The 24,804-nt window shown below is 32.0% G+C and overlaps 1 protein-coding gene across 1 annotated transcript in view; it reads left to right on the top strand.

Annotated features, from left to right (window-relative positions):
- Positions 1-24,804, top strand: part of Il1rapl1 (interleukin 1 receptor accessory protein like 1) — a 1,313,791-nt gene that overhangs the window by 781,754 nt on the left and 507,233 nt on the right. Inside the window, exons 4-5 of the mRNA XM_046425318.2 lie at positions 2,230-2,416; positions 5,027-5,180. Coding sequence (XP_046281274.1) covers positions 2,230-2,416; positions 5,027-5,180 — 341 coding nt within the window. The remainder of the gene's footprint in view (positions 1-2,229; positions 2,417-5,026; positions 5,181-24,804) is intronic.

Here is a 24,804-nt window from a genome sequence, read left to right as displayed (position 1 = left end):
ACACAATATCTTTGTTTTGTATGTGGTGCTGAGGATCGAACCCGGGCTGCATGCATGCCCGGCAAGCGCCCTACCACTTGAGCCACATCCCCAGCCCCTAAATTGTTTTCTTATATATATTTTTTCTTGAATTTTGAAAGGTTGAGGATAGGAAACATCTTCTCATTCTTGAAAAGCCCCTAAACTCTCAGGACTCTTTTTGGACTTCTGAATGATATTCTTTAATGGTTAATTGTTTTACCTCTTAAATACTTGAGATCTACTTGTAGGCCAGAAAGTATAGAAAGATGGAGATGTGTACATTCAAAAAGAATCGTCTAATTTTTCTAAATATTCTTTGTTAACTCTAACACTAAATAACTAATTTATTTTCTGGTCATTCTCATATTTATTTAGCATTATTAGCATTTAAGCAAAGCAAGGATCTAAATCAAGGAGCTGCTTAAATATCAGAGAATCTTGACTTCATAAGGAAGAGGTCCATTTACACAGATGTGGAGGAAAAAGGAACCACCATCACTGAGTACCTATGACAGGATTTACAGGGTTCTGTTAATACCCTGTGTAATACTCAAATAAGTACTGTCCTTCACCCCACCCCAGGCTCAGAGGAGTTAAATAAATTGCCCACTTTTCCAGAGATAATAAGCAACAAACAAAACTCAAATAACAGAAATTTGATGGCCAATTACATAAATTAGCAGTTGGACTCTTACCAAATGAAAAGCTCTCTACCAAACATTATACCTGATGTTTATTTATTTCCATTGTCCAGCATCATGCATAAAACATTATCAGTGTTCATTGAATGGCCACAGACTTACATAGCAAGCATAAGTACTGCAATTTACACATAAATTTCACTCATTAACTCCTAATTCTTCAAAAAAATTATTTCTATTCTCACTTATCCAAGTTATAATCTTGACTTTGGAGCCAGGAAAGAAAAAAAATGAGGTCCTGAATTAATGACCCAATTGTGTAGAATATGTCTATGAGCAAAGAGTTGTTCTTACAATACTTTAGAATGCTTCTCTCTGACAACCTGAACTCCAAGTCTCAAGCCAAATGGGGAAAGATTATGATTTCACAATACTATTTTTTTGGGGGGGCACTAAAGCACTGAGCCCTATCCCCAGCCCTATTTTGTATTTTATTTAGAGACAGAGTCTCACTGAGTCACTTAGCACCTCGCTTTTGCTGAGGCTGGCTTTGAACTCAAAATCCTCCTGCCTCAGCCTCTGGAGCTGCTGGGATTACAGTTGTGGGCTACCAATCCTGGCCCTTACTTTTTGTTTTGGGAAGTATACTAGGGATTGAACTGAGGGTGCTCTACCAAGGACCTACATCTCAAACACATTTTCTTTTTATTTTGATGCTGGGGATTGAACCCAGGGCCTTGGGCATGCCAAACAAGCACTCCACCACTTAGCCACATTCCCCAGATCTAAAACACATTTTAATTTTTATTTTGAGGTGGGGTCTCACCAAGTTGCTCAGGATAGCCTCCAACTTGCAATCCTCTTACCTCAGCCTCCTGAGTACCTGACATTACAGATGTGCACCACCATGCCTGGTTAATATTTTAGAATATTTTCTGCCCAGACTCAATAACATTTCTTACTAGTAAGACAACCAGTAATGCAAGTCTTGAGCAGCATTAATCCTGCCCTTTCATTGTACTTAATAGGTCTGTTTTCAGTGCTGGGGTTGTGGCTCAGTGGTACAGCACTCACCTAGCATATGTGAGGCCCTGGGTTAGAGCCTCAGCACCACAAAAAAATAAATAAATAAAATAAAATTATTGTGCCCAACTACAACTAAAAAATAAATATAAAAAAAATAGGTCTGTTTTCTACTTCTCTGTTGAGTTTGCCAATTTTAGCATAACCCAAAGCTTGACTTTCTTCCTGAACTAAATCTTCCTTTATTCCTTTTATTTTCTAGAAAAAAATCTCCATTAAACACTTTTCATACTGAACCTGGATATAAAACAAAACTTTTTTTTTTTCCCTAGCAAATATAAAATATACAGTTAGCATTAGAGGACCAATTGTTGTTTAGTTACATGACAAGAGGGAACCCTGAAGAATATGCCAAGAAAAAATAAAAATGAGTTAAACAATGGACTTTCTCCTTTTTTTTTTCCTGAGTGATTTAAACACTCTGTGTTGGCAGCACTTGATTTTTGTTCACAGCGGGTCACCATATTTATTCTGTTTGTTACAGAAACTCCACTTACTGTATGAAAGTATCCATCTCACTGACAGTGGGTGAAAATGACACTGGACTCTGCTACAATTCCAAAATGAAATACTTTGAAAAAGCTGAACTTAGCAAAAGCAAGGAAATCTCATGCCGTGACATAGAGGATTTTTTGCTACCAACCAGAGAACCTGAAATCCTTTGGTATAAGGTATGGATTGTGAATGAATTTATTGCCTATAAACAATTTCATGTGTATCTTATTCTGGGTAAAATTGATAAAAATTAAGTAGGCATTATGATATAGTTCAGTTCTGTTTTCCTAGAATGCTACAGCAATTTGTGTTGGTCATTTTAAAACTGTGACTTTAATAAATAGCATATTGGTTAACATTTGTATTGGTATTCTATTATAATAAGTTGCTATTTTTATATCTTATTTAGGGACAATTCTTTCAATTCTATTATAGTATATAGGTTGATAATTTCAGGAATTAAAATATGTTGAATATTGATTTAATAGCTCTTCATATTAGCATTATAAAATATCCCCAAACTAGGAGAAAAATAATTGATTTACTTCTGTGATAATATGATATAGTAATTTTAATTGGATTTCCTATTTAATGAATATAACATTGTCCAAATTCTAATCTAATCTAAATGTATATATAAGCCTAAATATTTAAAAGAAATAACATCTGAGAACATTTTGTACCATTATGAAAATAGTATTAAACTTATTTTCTTTAAAAACAAAAAGAAACTTTAAAATTAAAGACAATATAGTCCAATCCCCTTTTTCCATATCACATCAATAATATTCATTGAAACTCCATAATTTATTACACTTTTAAGCTTATGTATGCCATGTAAGAATGTTTTTTGCTTTGGATGTACTAAACAAATAGAATATTGATGTGAACACTTTTATGGAATCTATTATCTGTGTATTAAAGATTCCTCATGTTAAATTTACTTTGTCTAACTTGCTAGAAGTTGGACTTGAGGAAACTGGGCCTCTTAATAACTAGATCCACAAATGTCAGTCTCAGAATAGGAGCCCTCATAACTGATTGCTCATGAATTCAAAATCTGTTAAAAATAAAGCAAGAAAAAAACCCTTGAACAATTTCAAAAGGATTTTGCCAAAATTAGCAATGCTCTTCTCTGAGTAAGATTTAATTTTGATTCTTTATAATGGGCAATGGAGAACTCAGAAGATCAAGGGAACAGTTGAAAATTTTTTCGATTTGTCCCTTTGTTTTCTATTCCTAGAGATGTTAAACAGCACTCAAAATTAGCAACACTGATTTCTGTTCCTTGGGAATGTGTTTTTTTAATTTCTTTTTTTTTTCACTTTTATATTTGAGTATTTCTAATTCTTGATACTTAGAAGTTTTCATGCCTTCAAAAGGCAAATTGTGAACAAGTCCTGATGATTGCTACAAGGGAAGTGGTAGTAGAGAAATTAGACCCAAGTTCTCTCAAACCAAATATTGTTCTAATCCTATGTCTATGTAGTCATTCAGCTGCTAGATACATAACTAATAAATTGATTTTACAAGTTCTATATCTTTCATCACCTTCTGTAAAGAGCATCTCAAATTTTGCCGAAAGATGAGAGGCTATATACACTGACACACATTTGATTTAAAAATAACTGGGTTCATATTGGTGCTTTTGCCGTGTTTCCACCATCACCACAATCATTTTGACCTCAAGCTATAAAGACCATAGTCATTGGTAGAGATACATTTATGTAGAAAATAAAAGTCTTATATTTCAGATTATATTTCCATTATTAGGACTTGACATATGTAGTTTAAATAGCTGAGATTGAAAGATGAATGCTAAAGTAGAATACTATGAAATAATTATTCTGGCTAAATATAGATTTCATAATTCAGCACAGGATTTATGCAGTTTTGACAACTTATATAACTAATGTGAACAATAGAATGTATATTTTGATATAAAATAGCTGGATAACTGCCCCTCACAAGTATACAGAAGCATTGAGCCACATAAAATCATAACATGCAAAAATTTGATCTGGCAATAAAATTTTTTACAAATAGTATTTTCTTTCAATAGCGTCAAAGGTGTTAAGCTTTTTATTTTTTTTTATCCTCATTCCATTGATTTCAAATCTGGCTGGGGGATATGGACTTTTGTTTTGGCAAAAACTGAAATCTCCTGAGCCAATGTCATTATAATCCAAAGCTTAATTCAGAAACCATAATTTGGTAGGTCTATCAAAAAGGAAAATAGATATTTATGAGAGTATAAGACCCTGGCTTAAAATGTTGGCTGTATCTCTAATGGATTATAGAATATACATGCTATGAAGAGATTTTATTTTTACTAAATTAAACATCATTTCAAATATTTGTACATTCCTATATTTAAACTATTTTTATAATTTAAAATTTTCTACTTTTCATTAAATAATATACTTTGTGTTTTCTCTTATTAATATCAGTATGATTAATTTCATAAACATCAAATGTTAAGCATTTGCTTTTTAATTTAAGTTAGGAATAATGAACATATATGTCTTTTCTCATAATTAATAAATAAGTACATATCTAATGTAGAGATGCTAAACTTACTAACATGCCTCTTTCTAAAAATACTGTTTTCAAATTGAGGTACCTGATTTCCCAGAGCTTTAAAAACAGAATGAAATTATTTAACATTAATTTAAAAAACTTTTGTCACTTAAAATTATAAGTTTAGAAATTACCATTACAGTGATTTAAAGAACCTTATTTTTCAATACTACATGTACTACCCAAAGTTTATGTTTTTTATGTAGGAATGTAGGACAAAAATATGGAGGCCAAGTATTGTATTCAAAAGAGATACCTTGCTTATAAGAGAAGTCAGAGAAGATGACATTGGAAATTATACCTGTGAATTAAAATATGGAGGCTTTGTTGTGAGAAGAACTACTGAATTAACTGTTACAGGTAATCACAGTTTTTAGTATTTCATTTGCAAGTAATGAAATTATAATTTTAAGTTAAATTTGGGGCTGCATATTGATTTTTTTTAATCTATGCTATGAAAAAGCACTCAACCAAATGCTAAGTGGATTCCTATAGGTGAAATTTATTCCTACTTGCTTTTAAATCATCTCATGCTGAAATACATTTGAAAGGTTAAAGAGAATGTGTTTAGGGAATTATAGAAATGCTAGCTTTTTAAAGTACTTGAAATAATGAGTTTACAATTTCAGAAAATTATGCTTATATTTTGTAGTGGTATCATTTTGGGAAACATTTTCTAGAGTGATGAAATTGATGTATGAAATCTACCTCTATGTTCTGTTTTATTCCAAATTAGAAAAATCATTTTTCTCTTTTCTTCATTTATCTCTCTATAAATCAGACATATGTGATCTTATGAACTAGAGGTTGTAGGTGTAGTCACCAAATAATTATGTAAGAAGCATTACCTAGCATTGTTCCTGTATCTGGTTGTTAAAGTGGGAAGACGTAAGAACAATTTTAAGAACACTGCCTATAGTCATGAATCTACAACTCACTTGTCTCGTGATCCTGGTTGAATCACTACAATCTTCAGAATATTAGTTTTAAATGTATAAAATGATATTACATTGGCCTTATTTAGTAGAGGTTTCTGCAAGGATCAAATGATGTAAGTTACTATGTATAAATTAAGTATGTAAACGTAGGATTATATCAAAATGTTCATCATTTTGGTTATGAATACAATTTTATTAATAACTTTGTTCACTTTATTGTAAAACCACTTTCTAAAAACAGTTCCATATGAAAATGCCAGGATGGGGGTGATAGGAGCAATACTGAGTAGAGAAAGACATTATTTGAGAATTCTTATTGAGAGAGATGAGTGATGACTTTTTTAGTATGGTCGTATTTATGAAACACATTTAGAAAATCATAAAAACATTAATTTAAATTAAAGAGACTTTGATTTGTTTATTGATTCACATAAAATAATTTTTATCTATACAAAAATGTTTTGTGATATAGATCTCATAACAATTACTTTCTTTTAAATCACCAAGTTATGATATATTAGCTGAAAACTACTTTGGGTTTCATGGAATTTAATTGATGAATAATAATTATTTTGATAGAAGGAAATTTTAATTAAATAAATAAAGTGCTCTTTGGCAATACTTTTTATAAATATTAGACATAGTAAACAACTTACACTAGTAAAATATGATAGAGTTGAATACTAAAAACAAATTTAATTTCTGATTTGTATTATGTACCTACCATAAACATGTCTATAACTTGCAATCATTTGGTTTTCAGTTTTGTTGTGTTGAATAGTGTCTGTATAAGAAAATTCAAATCAACACTTTTATCATTTTACCTTTATTTTAATGGGCCAGTAGAAAATATGTCTGGCTATACCTTAAATATTGAAGACGTTTTTCTATTCATTATTTTACTCTGTTTATACTGAAGAATTTTTTCCAAGAAGTAGGAATTGAGGCAAACAAATTTTAAAATATTAAGGAACAGATACATTCTGAATAGAAATAATAAGCATTTCTAGTGTTTATTCTTCTGAATGTAGAATTCATCCTTGTTAAGCACACTTTTTTTCCTTTCTAGAAATACTATAACTCTTATTAATCGTTAGCTATATGAGACAAATAGAAAGTGGATATTAGGTCCCAAAAGGTCAAACAATTTACATAAGGCTTAATTGGTAGAACCAAGAACAGAATTCTTCTATGCTAAATGATATTGAGGAGCACTATACTTTCTTAATCTTGGTTCAAAATTTCATATTTTTTTCTCATAAGAAAATAAAGAATATTTAAATCCTGACATTCAAGAGAAAATTAGTAAAAGTTATAAGGAAAGTTTTCTTCAACTTATTCATTCAACTTATTACCATAATTCCATATTAAATAGTATTACTGGTGATACTTTTGGGCAAACAGATTACAAAGTTCATTTTGAGTACATATGAATCTCTTAGTAAATGGAGAACTGCCGCAGTCCGGCTGCAGCAAAATAACCAGGGGGTGACGTGCAACTTGTGTAGATTGATACAGCAGGAGTGGGAGCCGTTTATTGTAGGACAGGAGCAGTATTTATACATTCCACACAGCTTATCTTAATTAGCATAAACTAGATACATCAGTCAACCAATAAGAAATCTCCACACTTAATGGCTCGCTGGCGTTACTTCACAAACCACTCCCTCTGGCATTTTGCCAGGCGCCATCCAGACTTGTTTACAGACTCTAACATTTCTCTGGCAAAATGCCAGGCGCCATCCTGACTTGTTTACAGACCTTAACATTTCCCCATTTTGTTTAATTTAAATAATGGCCATAGTGGTTTTTACACAAACACCATAAATAATCTGCTACAAGCAGAAGGGGAGGATACAAAATGCCACAATACCAAGCCAATTGATGGCTCCATGTAAGAAGCCCTTGGAAAAATTATACCAGCAATGACACCATTAGCAAAGATACTGAGTTACAATTTGTTGTAGATTACACTTTGTCTCAGTCCAGATAAAACAGTGTCTCAATAGATTAACTCACAGTCCAGGTAAATCACAGTCCAGGTAAGTTCTGCAGGCAGCTAGCTTGATCTAAAGTCTCCTCTGTTTCTCAGCTGAAGTTTCATCCAGTTCTCAGCAACACTGGAAATTCTTCCACCTTCGTCTTCACTGGCACTGGGATGAAGGCAGGAACTCTGGATTGCTAAAGAAAATCCTGTAGCATTCCACTAAGAAAACAACCTTCTGAACAATTTAGTACATTATCTCAGGATTTTTACATTTGAGTGCTCATTACTCATTAGCCTCCAGGTGTGGGAGAACCATTGTAGTTACTGGCCTTGGAAATGATCAAACTTCAGGGACGCCATGTGCGTCCTCCGCTCAGCTGCAGCGTTCTCGGGCAGCCCCAGATGGGGAGCGTCCGGACTCAAACTGCCACTGGGCACAGGTGGCAAGAGCCTGCGAGACTGTGCCTCCGGGTCAGGTTTGGATTTGGGCTCTTGCAGTGGCTTTCCGCTCCCCGGGCGGGGGCGGGGAAGAGCTTTGCTGCGCCATGACCAGCTTGCGCACGTGGCAGCCGCTGCACTGATTCACGCACCCTCAGGTAATGAAAAGTATTCAGTAATAGCCTTTTGCTGTCACTTTTTTCCTGATAATCCTTCCTCCTCTGAACTTTCTTCTTTCTGACTAGAGTTCCTGGGCTTCCATCAACACATGCCCTAACTATTCTTGGTTCCACTGGGGTGCCTCCTTCCCTTAGTAATTTACTTAACACCCCTTCCATATTTTCATCACAAAGACAATACAACATTTCAAGATGAAACAAGACACAAACATACTGTATCAATCTTCTCCATTTTCTCAAAATGGCCATTTTTCCTCTCACCCTATCTGCTTAGGGATGAGCAGATTTGCTCCCATCCTATCTAGGGACGGGGCTCCCCGTATGGGCCACCATCGCCATAGAATTAAAATACTATGTATTAAAATGCATTTTAGGAATTAACAAGGACATTGAGAAGATATTTTGTGCATAATATTTATTTATTTATTTATTTTTAAAGAGAGAGTGGGGGAGAGAGAGAGAGAGAGAGAGAAGTTTAATATTTATTTTTTAGTTATCGGTGGACACAACATCTTTGTTTTGTATGTGGTGCTGAGGATCGAACCCAGGCCGCACGCATGCCAGGCGAGCGCGCTACTGCTTGAGCCACATCCCCAGCCCCTATAATATTGATTTAAATGGTGTAATTGTATAGCACATTTACTTTATAACCAAATTATGTAGTAATTCTTAAGATATAAATTGTGTCCTTCAGTAAAGCAACAAAGGTGGAAAGTTCCTGATGAAGAATCAATGTATTTTTATCTTGGTTTTCTGTATATCATTGTCATATCATGTTGTACTTAATATAAATGTTATTCCAAGCATATCATTAAGTTCTAGTGGAATTGCATTAAGCTGATGATAAACAAATATTTTAAAGTTTGTTGGAACATCTCTTTAAAAATAAAAAAAATCTATATGTGGAAAGGAAATTTCTGGCTAAAGAGTCTAAATGTGCAGGTGCAGGAAATATTGTTAGGGATAATGGCTGATTCTTCCCTTATTGAAATTGTATCACATGTAATGGAATGATAAATCTGCCCAGCATTTTGGGTACTTCAAATATTCTTATATTTAAAAATTAAAATTTTCTCAGGGTCATCTCTACCCCCAACTGTCTTTTGTAAGTCTTAACTATACTCAAGTTTTTACTGTTCTCCATATATCCTTCCTGTGAACCATTACTCATAATATTTTTCCATTGGAAGGCTTTTTCTTCCATTTGATCACAGGACTGATGTTTATGCTTTCTTCAAGGCACAGCTAAAATGTTACCTCCTCTTTGAGGCAAGCAGTCCTCACTTTGATGGCACTTTTAGCATCCTACTGTGGTACTTAGCGCATTGTTTTACAGCTATTTGTTCACACACATTCCTGCTTTTCTCTAGGAATGTGAGCATCTTAGAATCAAGAACAATCTCTTTTTTTATTTTTTTCAATTAATTATACAGAACAGCAGAATGCTTTTCAACTCAGTGTACACAAAAGGAACACAACTTCTCATTACTCTGGCTCTACAGGATACAGAGTCACACCATTTATGCAATAATACATGTACATAGGGTAATCATGTCTATTTCACTTCACCATCTTTCCCACCGCCATATCCCCTCCCTTGCCCTCAATCTCCACTGCCCAATCCAAAGTTCCTCCATTCTTCCCTTGCCCCCCAACCCTACTATGGATCCGCATCCATATCTTTTCAAAAAATTTTAAAATAAGCATTTGGTTTTAGAATAGGTTTAGATTTACCAAAAAATTTCAAAGATAGTAGAGATCCCATATACCCATATCCAATTTCTTCTATTTTTAATATCTAACATTAGCATAGCACATTTATTACAACTAAAGAAGTAATGATGATACATTATTATTAAAAGTTGTCAGTTTATTCATTTTTACTTATTTTTTGCCTAACATCCTTTTTCTATTCCATGATCCTATTCAGGATAGGACATATATTAAGCTGTCATGTCTCAAGCTTCTCTTGTCTGTGTCTTTTTCTTACCTTCCTCATTTTTGATGAACTTTATATTCTGAGTAGTGACCAGGTTATTTTTTAGAATGCCCTATTTATGGGAAGGGTAAAGCTGATTTTTTCACAATTTTGCTAGGGATAAGTGTTCTTGAAAAAAAAATCATAGAGATAAAATCACAACATATCATACTATCAACATGACTTACCATCTTTGATATTGACCTTGGTGACCTAACAGTCTTTGTCAGGTTCTTCCACATAAATTGGGCTTTCCAACTTTCCATACTATATTTTTTAGAAGAAATTTATTTTTAGAAGAAAGTTATTTTTAGAAGAAAGTTATTGTATTTTTAGAAGAAAGTTATTATATTGCATTGTATCACATAAGGAGTGAGGAGTTTTGCTCCAATTCTTGAGAGCAGGGTAGCCATATAAATTATGTGGACTTCTACACAAGACATGTCTATTCTCCCACAAGTATCATATCTGTTTATCCAATTGTCTATATCACATATAAACTCATGAATATTAATTTTGCGTTTTGTTTTATAATCCATACAGTGTTTTAAAATTTTGTCCTTCAAAATGTTTCAATTTGTCCCTTAAGACTTCTTTAAATTGGCTCCTCAGTCACTTTAGCATACCCCCATCATGTACATCTGTGTGTTTAAGCACTTCCTTAATTTCTGGTTCTAGAAAATGTTCTACACACATATTGTGTACTTATTGTCCAAGACCTAGTATCAGATATTTTTTTTCCAGAATTCATGGACATTTAATTGGGGAAATGTACTGGAAACTAATATCTACATCTTGGGATATTTGTTGCTACTCATTGGTTATAGTTGGGTATAATAGCTTCTAAGCCCTTTCCATAAATTTTTAAATATGTAACCATTTGTATTTATAATAAATTAAACCTAAGTTCATACTAATGGTTCCAACTCTAATTCATTGGCATGTGAATTATTCTAGCCTCTACCACTTGTTCATCTGTAAATTCTCGACTAATCTTGAGAAAACTGGTTCCCATCATCTTTCATCCAGTTACTTAATCATTCTCTTCCAACATAGCTGTTTAGTGAAATTGGAATTTTTAACCTATATCTAATGAGGGAAACAACTTTACCCACTGGAGAACAGTACATATGTTTAGTTTATTTTGGCTTTAGTCTTAGAGCCTTCACCCATTTCTTATTGCTTAGGTCAGAATCTTTTCCCTCATTAAGACTATATCACAAATTAATAATATAGTTAAATTGTTTTATTATGCTTTGTTTTCCATCCGGGGGACCTCTAATCTCCTGAATGATGTCTTTAGACTTTTGCATTCATTGAGGTTCCCTGTTTGTGCTATGAATTTCTATGGGGTTTAACATCAGAGATGCATAATTTCATGTATCAGTGTCAAATGCATAATATCTTGAATCACACAGTATAATTTCAACACCCCAAAAAGAATATTGTACTTACTCTGTTTAGCCCTTTCCCTCCCTCCTGAAACCTGCAAACCAGCAATATTTTTATCATAACTATAGATTGTTTTTTCTAAAGTATTGTATAATTCAAATCACATAGTATCACTTAGTAATATGCATTTCCCTGCTGTTTTCTGTCTTCTCTGATTTTAATTGAACATTTAGTGTTTCAATTTTATCTCTTAATTTTTAAATAATTTTTACATTTATTTTATTGGTAGTCTTCAGTATTCCAATACATGTTTTAAAATGATCTCATTCCACTTGAACAAAAACCATTACATCACCTTATGATAGAATACTCTGTTCTTCTCTCTCATCCTTTATGACATTATTTTGATTGATTTCACTTATTCATGTACCATAATCACACAATCTATTGTTACTATTATTACTTTAAACAAAAAATATCCTGTAGAACATTTTGGAACAATAAAAATAAAATATGTACTCTTACCCTCATTTCCTCATTCTCTGGTACTTTTCCTATATATTTTACTTATACCTGAAAAATCTTCCTTTAACTTCTTCCAGTCAAGGTCTAATGTGATGTATTCTCTAAATTCTTTTTGTTTTGTTTTGTCCTAAGAATGCCTTTATTTTTCTTTCCCCTTTGATTGATGATTTAGGTAGATATAGAATTCTATATCAATAGGGGTTTTGTGTGTTTATTTTTACCACTTTCAATATTCCACTCCACCTTTATTGCTTGCATGGTTTTTGATGAGGATTTCCCTTGAATTTTTATCCTGATTGTTTATATATATTGTATTTCTTCTGTGTCCTTTCAAATGTTTCTTTTTGCTATGTTTTGTTCTCTTTGCTATGATTTTTTTTCTGTATTTTGAATATGGTATGTGATTTTGGTATTCATCTCACTTGGTATTTTCTGAGCTTCCTGGATTTCTGCTTTGGTTTCTGTCATCAGTTTTGGAAATTCCATACATATTATCATTTAAAATGTTTCTTCTATTCCATTCTTTATTTTTTATTCTTTTGGTATTATAATTTTACATATATTATCCCCTGTGAATTTATCCCCAGGTTTTAGATGTTCTGTTTTTATGATTCTTTTCTTTGTCTTTACATTTCAGTTGTTGAAATTTTATTGACCTTTTTTAATATCTCTAATTTTTTCCTTGATTATGTCCCATCAAAAGCAATCTTAATCTCTGTTAATATGTTTTTAGATTTCAACATTTAATTTTCTTCTTTTTTAGGATTTCCATCTTTCTACATATATTACTTATTGGTTGTTTCATGTTATTTTAGAGCACTTAGTATATTAAACATATATATTTTTAGTCTCTATTAGTTTTAACATCTGTACTATAACTGATTCTGGTTCTGATGCGTGCTTATATGGTTTGTAACTCCAGTGGCTTCTGTTCCAAGGAAGAATCTTAATTGATTTTCTGAATTTGCCTGCCTAATAAATTTCTGGATGGTGATTTACTCAGAAACCTCAGTTCTCAAAAAAGAAAAGAAAGAAAGAAAAAAAAGAATTTTTTTCAGGGTATTTTTAATTTTCTTTCTTTCTTTTTTTTTCCTGTAGCAATGAAGTGATGACCTCAAAGACATTCATATGTAAAAGTTAAAACTGATAGTGATAATATCATTTTCATTTTAGGATTCCCAATCTTGATAAGAATCTAGCATAATGTCTGAACTATAAGAGCCACTTAAAGGTGAGCATTGCTGAGTAAATTAATTCAATAGAATTGACACACTCCAGTTTAAATCAGTTGATATTAAATTGTTCACAACTAGCAAAATAATACTTCTAGTATCTGAAAAGTAAAAAAAAAATAATGGAGGAATAACTCCTTCTATCCAGATCTCACTATCCACTTTAATTAATATTAAAGAATATTACATCCCTTTTTTCATTTCCTACATTATATTGCTGATTTAAATTGAGCTTTAAGTAAAAACACCTCACATTCCTCATTATACTTTCTAAGTCAAATGCCTACCCTTAGTTGAAATTTTAGATGTATCTTCAGGGCTAAAAAAGTCAGTTAAATTTCACTGAATGGTATCTCTGGTTTGAATGGAATCATTGTTTAAAATGTTATACACAAAAGGCTCTATATAAAACTATGTAACATGCTATTATAACACACTTTCTTTTTGTCTCATTGTGTACAGTTTTTATCCTAGTAAGAAACCCAAAATCTAGCCCATATTTTCTCACTTATTTTGATAATAAAATACAACAAATTATATAAAATATAAACATAGAGCAACTTAGAATGTTATCAGAAGCATCCAGCTAGTGAAAAATTAGAAGAGTAGAAGAGTACAGGCACCACAGAAGTCCCCTGATGGCCGTCTGTTTATAATACCCTTCTTCTCTGCCACTATGTGGTACATATATGACTTTTATGGTATTTGTTTCTCCTTTTTTTGTAAATTATATTAGCTAGAATTTATGTTCTCAAAAGGTATATCTTCCTCCTCTTTTTATGGATGAAAAAGCTGAGGAAAAAAAAAGGTTAAGTGGCTTTATCAAGGTCACAAAGCATCATGCTGACAAATTTAGGAATAAAATTTAATTCCCTGAACTTCAGTATATGATTTACTCCACTGGATAATTAATAGTAAGACATTGTAGTTTTCATATTAGCTCTGCTGATCACTATGAAAGATTTATCTTTTAAGTTCAACTGAAATACACTGTACTGAGACCTTTAATTCTTCTGCCACTGATATAATTAGATGGTGTACTTCTGGTCTGGCCTGGGGCTGGAGTGATTGCTTTTATTTTTTTTTCTCTATTTCTTTGAAAATGGTATATTTTATCTCCCTATTAAAAAACCTATTTTTGCTGAATTACTTCAATAATTCAAGTGTGTCTTATTGAATATAAACTAACAAGAATTGATGAAATTGGTAAGAAGAGCTTGTGTATTTTTCTGGGTTTTGCTTTACATACTTGTTCACATCCCAGGATCAATGCTCACAAAAACTATCATGAATAATATTTTTGATAAAATGGAGCATATTACAATCTTAGCTGTTTTTATAAGTAAAGAGCTATCACACTGTAACTCAAAAATCATTTAGATTAATTTAGACTTTTGAGTTAAAAAGAATAAGCTCATCAAATATGGTGAAACTTAAGTTTGATCAATTTGTCTATCTAATCTTGACTTGGAGTTCAGACACTTGATCAAAGAGACTTCTTTCATGAGTAATTTCTAATTAATCTCCTGAAACAACTGAAAGTGATTACCTTAATTTATTGTTTAATGTCTCAAAATATAAAGTGGGCTGTACAGAAATGTACATAGTATATTCAATTAAATATTAAATATCAAGTTATGATAATATTGAATAAAACATATTTTTACTCTTAGGCAGAAAATGCATACATTTTAGAACATATTAATAGCAAAGTTGAGATGTAACATTTGGGGCCATGAGGAAAATAAGACATCCTTTACTTGGATGATTTCCATTAATAAAAACAATAATAAATATTAATAATGAGAATAACCATTCCTGAGTATCCATGATAGGCTGTGATTTATTCTGTTCTTATTTATAGTGACTCATTTTATCCATTTAAACTCAATTGATTGATTCTTTAATTTTTTCACTGCTTGCTAAGTACTTGATATTCTAAATTTCATTTATTTTACTTTATAACAATCCATTTTTATTGGCCACTTCTTATGGACCTTTGAATTAAAAGAAACCACAATGTATGTCCATTTATGGAAATGTGGCTGATTAGCTTCCCTCATTCTCTGTTGTGAAACACCTAGATATACTAGATGAAATTAAATATATATATATATATATATATATATATATATATATATATATATATATATATAAAATTTTAAATGGTTTATTAAGCATGCAAAACAGTATAAAATATCATGAGCAAAAAGGAAAGAGAACATGAACTAGAGCAATTAAAATAACTCTAGTCTGAGGCCACCTTAGTGGGGTGGGGAAGGGAAGAAGAATGCTGGAGTTGTCATTTTCAGTTCCAGGGTTTGGATTTTTTTTTTTTTTTTGTAATGCTGGGTATCTAACCCAGGACCTCACTCATGTCAGGCCAGGGCTATACCACTAAACCACATCCCTTGTCCAAGAGTTTTAATTTTAATAGCATTATGGGGGAAATAAAACTAGAATTTGGACTTTAGAGGTTAAGAATTTGTAACCAAAAGTCCTCCATAAATCACAGATTCTAGAAGGACTACCATGAAAGTGAACAGGAAAAATATAACCACTTGCATAGGCCAGTTTGCTTGCTATAATCTGAGCTTGTAATTTTTTTTTAAAGAATCCTATTAATCCATCACTTTGTGCATTTGGGTGTTTGAATTTACACCATCCATGTGGTCTGAAAGCTCTTAAGTAAAAATTAGCATTAAAATGGGCCAGGCTATTAATATTTCTGAGCAATATATAGCAGAACTTCTAGAAGGATAAAACTTCAACCCATACCCTGCACAAAATTCCCATGGATAAAACACTACTCGAAATTGCATGACAAAAAAAAGACATGATTGGCATGGATAAGGTATCTGTGAAAAAAATACAAAGCAGGCAACGATCCTTGTTTGATATAGTTAAAGATTCTTTTGGTGTGAGAAACAAGAACAAATATTGACATAGATGAAAGGCAGAACTCTATTATTTATAGCTGCAAACCAAAGAAGACTTCCACGCAGGGAAAAGCAGGAGGTTTTTCTCATGGCTACCTAATGGGAGCTTTAGGGGCAGCTTATGACAAGTGGAATAAGGCTAACTAGGTTTGGGGGGCACTCTGAAAGTTGCTTTAATTGAATAATTTCTTGGACTCAAGGTCATAGGAGTTGTCCCTAGTTGTCTGGTACCTGGATCCAGGGCAACATAGATAGGTGCATAAAGGCCCCACAGTGTGAAAACCTGATAAGAGGAGTGTCTAGGATGCCATCTTAATTGGCTCCTCAAGAAGAAAAACTATTCGGGGCCTAAACTGGGTGCTGTGTCAAGACAGCATTTAAAAACCAGGTCAACAGGCAAATATATAGAGACAAAATTTAGTACACTATTTCTGGGAACTGGGGGTTGGAGGCAGAGAGTTCAGTTGTGTGGGGGAATAAGAGAAATAAGGAATGAATACTAATGGTTATGCAGTTTCTATTTCATGTAATGAAAATATTCTAATATTGTGGCGGTGATTTCACAATTCCATGAACATACTAAGAATCATTGGATGGTGCACTTCAAATGAGTCTATGAGATGTGAATTATATCTCAATAATGATGTTTTAAAAAACTGTGTCAAAACAGCATTAAAAATACACTATATTTGGGGCTGGGATTGTGGCTCAGCTGTAGAGTGCTCACCTAGCATGTAGGAGGCCCTGGATTCGATACACAGCACCACATAAAAATAAATAAATAAAATAAAGATATTAAAAAATACACTGTATTTAATCTTTAAGAATTCCAGGTACTGGAATCCTTAGATACAGGCTATCAATTAGCTATGGCTAAAACTGTAAGTGGCATTTTAAAAATCTAATGCAATATTGCTTACTGATGCTTGTGTGAAAGTGTAAATGTTAAGAACCACACTTGGTCAACTGGACTTCAAAACCTAAACCTATAAGCTTTTTTTTAAAATTTTTTATTGTTGGTTGTTCAAAACATTACATAGTTCTTGATATATCATATTTCACACTTTGATTCAAGTGGGTTATGAACTCCCATTTTTACCCCATATACAGATTGCAGAATCACATCAGTTACACATCCATTGATTTACATATTCTCTGGCTCTGCTTTTGGTATCTGACATAGTTCTTTAGCAAGAACTACCTTTTAATTTCTTGCTGCTTTTTTTTTTGACAGTGTTGGATTTCAAATGTACTGCAAATTATTTAAATTTTAGGATAACATTACTAGTGTAATCCCAAGGACTGCTTGCCTCTTACAAATGGCACATTCATCTTTAAATGATTCATATGCTAGAGCTTTCTTGCTTCTACACTTGCATACCACCAGTTAACCTCACTGTTAGAGAAACTACTACTGTTTCTTTTACTGCTAGCTGTAAGACAGGCATTATGTGAAATGATTTATAGACATTATTATCTACATTGACCAAGGAGGAAATTCAAAGTACATTTTGTATTTATAATTTTAAATACAAATTACATCATTATTTCTAATGAACTTCTATTCTTTTGTTTGCTCTCTACCACTTCTACTTCTCTTATTCTCACTTCAGTAAACTCCAATGTGAGCATGAAAGACCCATCCAATAAGTACTCTTTGATGGAATGATTCATTTAGTTAAAGCACAAAGTAGCTAGAACAGAAGCACAAAGTAGCTAGAACTCTGCTGACCAACATAGCCAACTATTAGTAACATGTGCCTATAGAGCTATGATATTTGGCTAGACTAGGATGTGATTTGCTTTCAATTTGAACATAGATACTTGAGTTCAAAGACTTAGTATGACAAAGATAATGCAAAATATCCCTTCCGTGATTTCATATCAATTGCATTTTGAAATTATGATGTCTGTTGAATACAGTGTTACAAAATGAACTTCACCTATTTTCACATTTTAAAATGTGGCTACTAGAAAATTTAAAATTTTATATGTAGCTTGCCTAGTATTTCTATAAGAAAATGCTATTGTAAAAAGGGAAATTTGGTCTTAATTTCAGGAAGTGTATGGGAAAGAAGCAGGACCAAAATACAAAGGTTTAGTTTTAATGATGAATCTACCATATATAGACTAACAAACCTTGACTGAGTTACCTATCTTCATTATGTATTGTCTTAATATTGGCATTATGAATACTAACAGTAATATGATAAGGAGTAAATTAGCAATCAATTGTACAGAAACAGATTATAAAGGAACATTCAAATGAAAGTGGCTCTCACTATGAGTTGGTCTGATCTGTGAATCTTTACCTTGGTTTATTGTAGTTGATGTAGTGTCAATAGATGTTGAATACCATTATCAGAATGCCTGGGAACAAAGTGTTTTGGAGTTCAGACTTTTTTTAGATTTTGGAATATTTGCATTTTTATAATGAGCTATCTCAGGGATATGAAGCCAGGTCTAAACACAACATTTACACACACACACACACACACACACACAGTACCTGCACTTTGCATAAAAAATATACTGCACTTGTATTTTCAATATAGACCATCACAGGAAGTCAAGTATAGAATTTTGTGGAATTTTGCATTTGTGATGTTAAAATGTTTTGGATTTGGAGGATTTTTGATTTGGAATTTTTGAATTCAGGATGTTCAACTTATACTGTGTGAATCCAACATTTCAAATGTCACTAATTATCATCAATACAGATAATTTATTAATATTCACTGATCAGTAAGTAATGATTTACACACATGGAGAAATCTCAAAATATCATACTTTTGCAATCTACTAATAAGAAAGGTCCAGTATCTATACATAGGGTAAATAATGAATATATGCATTGTTACATTTGAGCTGATTATATATTATGTGCATATATTCATGCATGCATATACATACATGTATATTTGTGTATATCTTAGCACATATCTTATTTATTTATTAACATCTTTTCTACCAATAATCAGGAGATAGTTTATTTGATAATTTATGAACATTCCAAAGATACATTTGAGTATTATTCTACTTATATGAAGTACCTAGAATAAGCAAATTCAAAGAGACAGGAAGTAAAATAGAGGTTTTCAAGTGTTTTGGAACAGGAGAATGGGGAATTATTGTTTCATGGGAGTAGAGTTTCAATTTAGGATGATGAAGAAAATTCTGGAAATGAATGTGTTCATGATTACATCATACTGTAAATATACTAAATGTCATTGAATTGTCCACTAAAAATGTTTACAATTTTAAGTGATATATCATGTGTATTTTACCATAGAAACCCACTTGAAAGTAAGTGTCTGTTAATAATAGTTTGAAGTGTATTTTTTAAACTATCATATCAAGAAATTTTTGTGGTTTATTTTTTTAATTTTTAATTTGTTTTAATTAGTTATATATGACACTAGAATTCATTTATGCACCTTGATATGCCATTCATAGAGTGGATATAATTTCTCATTTCTCAGAGTGTACATGTTATAGATTCACATTGGTCATATAGTCACATATTTACAAAAAGTAATAATGTCTGTTTCATTCTTCTATCCTTCCTATCCCTACATCCCCTCCCCTTCACTCCCTTAATTTCCTTCTACCTAATCTAAGGTAAATTTATTCTTCTCTAGTTTCACACCCCCTTTATTGTGAATTAGCATCTGCATACTAGAGAAAACATTTGGCCTTTGTTTTGGGGGATTAGCTTATTTCACTTGGCATGAAATTCTCCAACTCCATCCATTTATTGACAAATGCCATAATTACATTCTTTTTTAAAACTGAGTAATATTCCATTCAATATATATACCACATTTTCTTTATCCATTCATCTATTGAAGGATACAGAGGTTGTTTCCATAGTTGAGCTATTGTGAATTGAGCTGCTATAAACATTGACATGGCTGCATTACTTTAGTATGCTGATTTTAAGTCCTTTTGGTATAAACCAAGGATTGGGATAGCTGGATCAAATGGTGGTTTCATTCTAAGTTTTCTGAGGAATCTCCATACCACTTTCCATAATGGTTGTACCAATTTGTAGTCCCATCAGCAATGTATGAGTGTACCTTTTCCCCCACATCCTCACCAACATTTATTGTTGCATGTATTCTTGATGATTGCCATTATGACTGGAGTGAAATGAAATCTTTATTGTAGTTTTGATTTCCATTTCTCTAATTGCCAGAGATGTTGAACACTTTTTCATATATTTGTTGATTGATTCTATTTCTTTTTCTGTGAAGTGTCTGTTCAGTTCTTTAGCCCATTTATTGATAGGGTTATTTGTTTTATTGCTGTTAAGTTTTTTGAGTTCTTTATATATCCTAGAGATTAATACTTTATTGGAGGCGCATATGGTAAAGATTTTCTGCCAATCTGTAGGCTCTCTCATCACATTATTGATAGTTTCTTTTGCTGAGAAGAAGCTTTTTAATATGAATCCATCCCATTCATTGATCCTTGATTTTACTTCTTGCATTTTAGGGGTCTTGTTAAGGAAGTCAGATCCTAGGCAGACATGGTGAAGATTTGGGCCTACTCTTCCTTCTATTAGGCACAGGGTCTCTGTCCTAGTGCCTAAGTCTTTGATCCACTTTCTGTTGATTTTTGTGCAGGGAGAGAGACAGAGGTTTAATTTCATTTTGCTACATATGAATTTCCAGTTTTTCATATTTTTTAGTTGTAGATGGACACATTATCTTTATTTTATTTTATTTATTTTTATGTGGTGCTGAGGATCAAACCCAGGGCCTCATGCATGCAAGGTAAGTGCTCTATCACTGAGCTACAACCCTAGCCCCAAATTTCCAGTTTTGCCAACAATTTTAAAACCATCTTTTCCCTACTTCATGTTGGTTCTCCAGTTTGACAATCATTAATTTTTCTATAAAACTTTTCATGTTCAAGTCATTATGTTGGTACTTGTTATTAACTACTTTTAGTTTTGACATCAGAAAAAATAACTAAGAATACACATTGTACCTATTTCTATACAGCATCTCTGCTTGGAAGTTTTGCTAGGACAAACAAAGGAAACCTCTATTGCTCAAAATTCTCTGTATCTTCTCAGTTTCATCAAATCCAAGACTGAAAATATACTCTAGGATGATACATTCCTGGTTAAGATAGATGAATATACATCTAAAACCAAAAGAAAACATAATAGGATCTAGACTCTTGAAGAAAGACTCTAACATATTTAGTGGCAATTAATTATCAAAGCACCATGAATAAAGATGGCTGTAACCTCAATGCTACAAATAATTTGTAACATTTTTCATTATAAATATAAAACAAGAAAACTAAACTTAGCATATAATGTCAATACTAAAAACTATTTAAAACATGTAATTTTGGATAAGATTCATTTCTTAATGGTTTACTAAACCAATTAGATGCTGTGGTAAAATATCTAATTATACTTATGTCTATAAACACAAAACACACACACACACACACACACACACACACATACCCCTAAGCCTTTTCTTGGACAGAGAATTATCAGATGCATTTTACATATACTTCTTATATTCCTAATTTTATATTTGGTACTTAATCCAGAAATTTGTAACCTGGGATAAATAAAACCAAGTTGATTTGTTTAAGTAGTATATTCCTACTGGACTTAATGATATTATATCATTCTAATGTTAGTTTGAATAAATTACTATTGTATTATTTTTCAAAATGGACATTAATGTATAGAACTTACCATTGAACTGTTGTACAAACTGCATAATCATGCCTTTACTGCATGTTGAGTGTTTTTGTTAATAAACTGAACTCTGACAGTTGAATATATTCAGTACTAAGGAAAAAATTAAAATCACAGGCTAATTTTAGTTGCATAGATAAAAACCAGCAGTGACCACATTGAAAATCCAACAGGTAATGTGTTTCATCATGATTTAAAACTGTTTCTGCCATGTGTGGTGGCACAATCCTGTAATCCAAGTGGCCCAGGAGGCTGAGGCAGAAGGATCACAAGTTCAAATCTAGCCTCAGTAACAGGGAGGTACTAATAAATTCAGTGAGATCCTGTCTCTAAATAAAATACAAAATAGGGTTGGTGATGTGGCTCAGTGGTCGAGTGCCTCTGGGTTCAACCTGTGGTACCCACCCCCAAAGTGTTTCTGTTTTTCTTAATAATCTACTATTTATATGGCAATCCTTATACTTTCTTCAGATCTCTTATTCTTTCCTGGTCAAATGGGGAGATTAAATTTATACCTCTGTGATTTTAGCAATTGACAATGGTTCCTGAAAAAAAAACAATAATTGCTCAATTCTTGAAGAGATTTCTGATGCTGCTTTCCTTGGGGGATTTGAAAATACGACAGAATCCCACCTGAGTCAGGCTGAGGCATAGACAGGCTGGAGAAAAATCGTCAAGTCACTAGTGATTTTTCAGTTATGTTAAATTTTTCATTACTCATTTTTTTCAAATAAATTTTATATTTTAATAATGGAAAATAATTAATAAAAAGCTAAATTTCAATATAACTGTTTAATAATTATATAATAAACTTTGAATAATGGATGCCACCATGAAAATGTTTAACTATTGGAAAGAGCAGTTATTTTTTATGCTATGAAAAGTTCCAATAATTATATTTCTAGTGATTTCACTTGTCTGTCTCAATATTAAAAACACCTTCATGATGATGAAGCCAGGCAGTACCTCTTTACTTGAAACTGATATGGATATTCTATGATACACATTTAGAAGAATTTTTCAAAATACATTAGAGAAAATGGCATGGAAATGTAATTTTTGTCTTCATGGAAAAATATATGACTTTTGCATCATAGGAAACTTTAATGTTTTCACTTCTTAAAATATTTGACCAAGGCTTTTAGTCACTATATTAGCATCTGTTGTTCCATCTGGAGGACTGAAAAAATCCAATGAATTGTAAATGGACAGTTCAACATGAATATGCAAATTTAAAACATTTTAGAATTCTATACAAGATGTAAAGAAGTAACTTATTCTGTGTCTTAATTAGAAGACCTTAGTATATATTACTTAATCATCTGTTGGTTTGAGAAGTGGGTTCCACTGCATCACATCAACCAGCACATTCTGGAATATAAGTATCATTAAAAAGTTTTTAGGAATATCAGAGAATTTGTCTCAAATTATACAGTGCAATGTGTTTTCCAGGTAAAAGAGAAAAATACAAACATTTAAGGGATATTATGTTAAAAATAGGAGCAATATATATAATCACCAGTATATTCTGTGTCAAAGATTGACATTTTGGAGCCATTAATGAGCACTTATTGTTAATGTACATTAGATAATTATGTTCTGTTTTGCATACTCCCATCATGAGAAGAATACATTTGCTTTATTCACTAAACTTTGATGCATATTCTAAGCATGAATTTAAACACTACTATTTCTATCACTTGCTTTTGAAGTCTTGGAATTTTTAGTATTTACTGGAGTATTTTGGTTTTCAATACATGAGTTATGATCACGAAGCATGGATGAACTTTTATTTTAAACTTTTATTTTAAAAATGTGCTTTGTCAAATTAAGGATGAAGGAACAACACAGAAACTTGTGTCCTTCTTAAAAAGACAAAAGTAAAAAGATTTTTTTTAACTTTTAATGAAACTTATGGCTTCTGGAAGTCATTGATGTAACTTGTTTCTGTGAATCAACTTTTATGTGTCCCCTACTCAAAATGTAACATGAACATAGAATATTTCTAATTATATCTTGTTTCTATGGAGTTGGTGAGCTACATATTGATTTTACTCTTTCCAAATACTGAATTCAATAATAGTTTCACCACCAAATGTGAAAGGAGTGAAATAGAAAAGATATGAGAAATATCCATTCATGTTAAAATTATATATTATGGGTACATCAAACAGATAGTAAGGTATTTACTATTCACTGGCTGATTATGACTTTGCTAAAATTAGATTAAAGTGAAAGGATGAATACAATTATAATGAAATAGCTTTGATGATGTTTTCCATTCAAGTATATAATCAGATCATTTTATGTTAATGTAATTTTATTTGAGTTAAATAAACCCCAAAGTGTTGACCTGGCTTTTCGTGTACTTTTTTTTTATCTTCCAACACAATCATTTGATAAGCATTTGGTAAGAAATAGAATTACATTCAGAATAACACTTTCATACTTACACAAGCAAATTGTGTAATTCTATAAGTGAGTGTGTACTTTATAAGATCTGCATTTGTTGTGTTTAACATAATTGACTTATATTGATGTTATTTAAGGTAAAAGTGGGAAATAACATAGTGTAGTCGATCTTTACCCAAGGCAGTTTGAGAAATACTGTTCTGGATGTCAAGATAGAGGAAAAAAGAAAGACA

The sequence above is a fragment of the Marmota monax genome, unplaced genomic scaffold, assembly GCF_021218885.2.
Source record: "Marmota monax isolate L192 unplaced genomic scaffold, Marmota_monax_Labrador192_F-V1.1 WCK01_AAM20220418_F8-fsc00075, whole genome shotgun sequence".
Lineage (NCBI taxonomy): Eukaryota > Metazoa > Chordata > Mammalia > Rodentia > Sciuridae > Marmota > Marmota monax.
The sequence above is the reverse complement of the archived record's forward strand: the minus strand, read 5'-3'. Positions and strand labels throughout refer to the sequence as shown.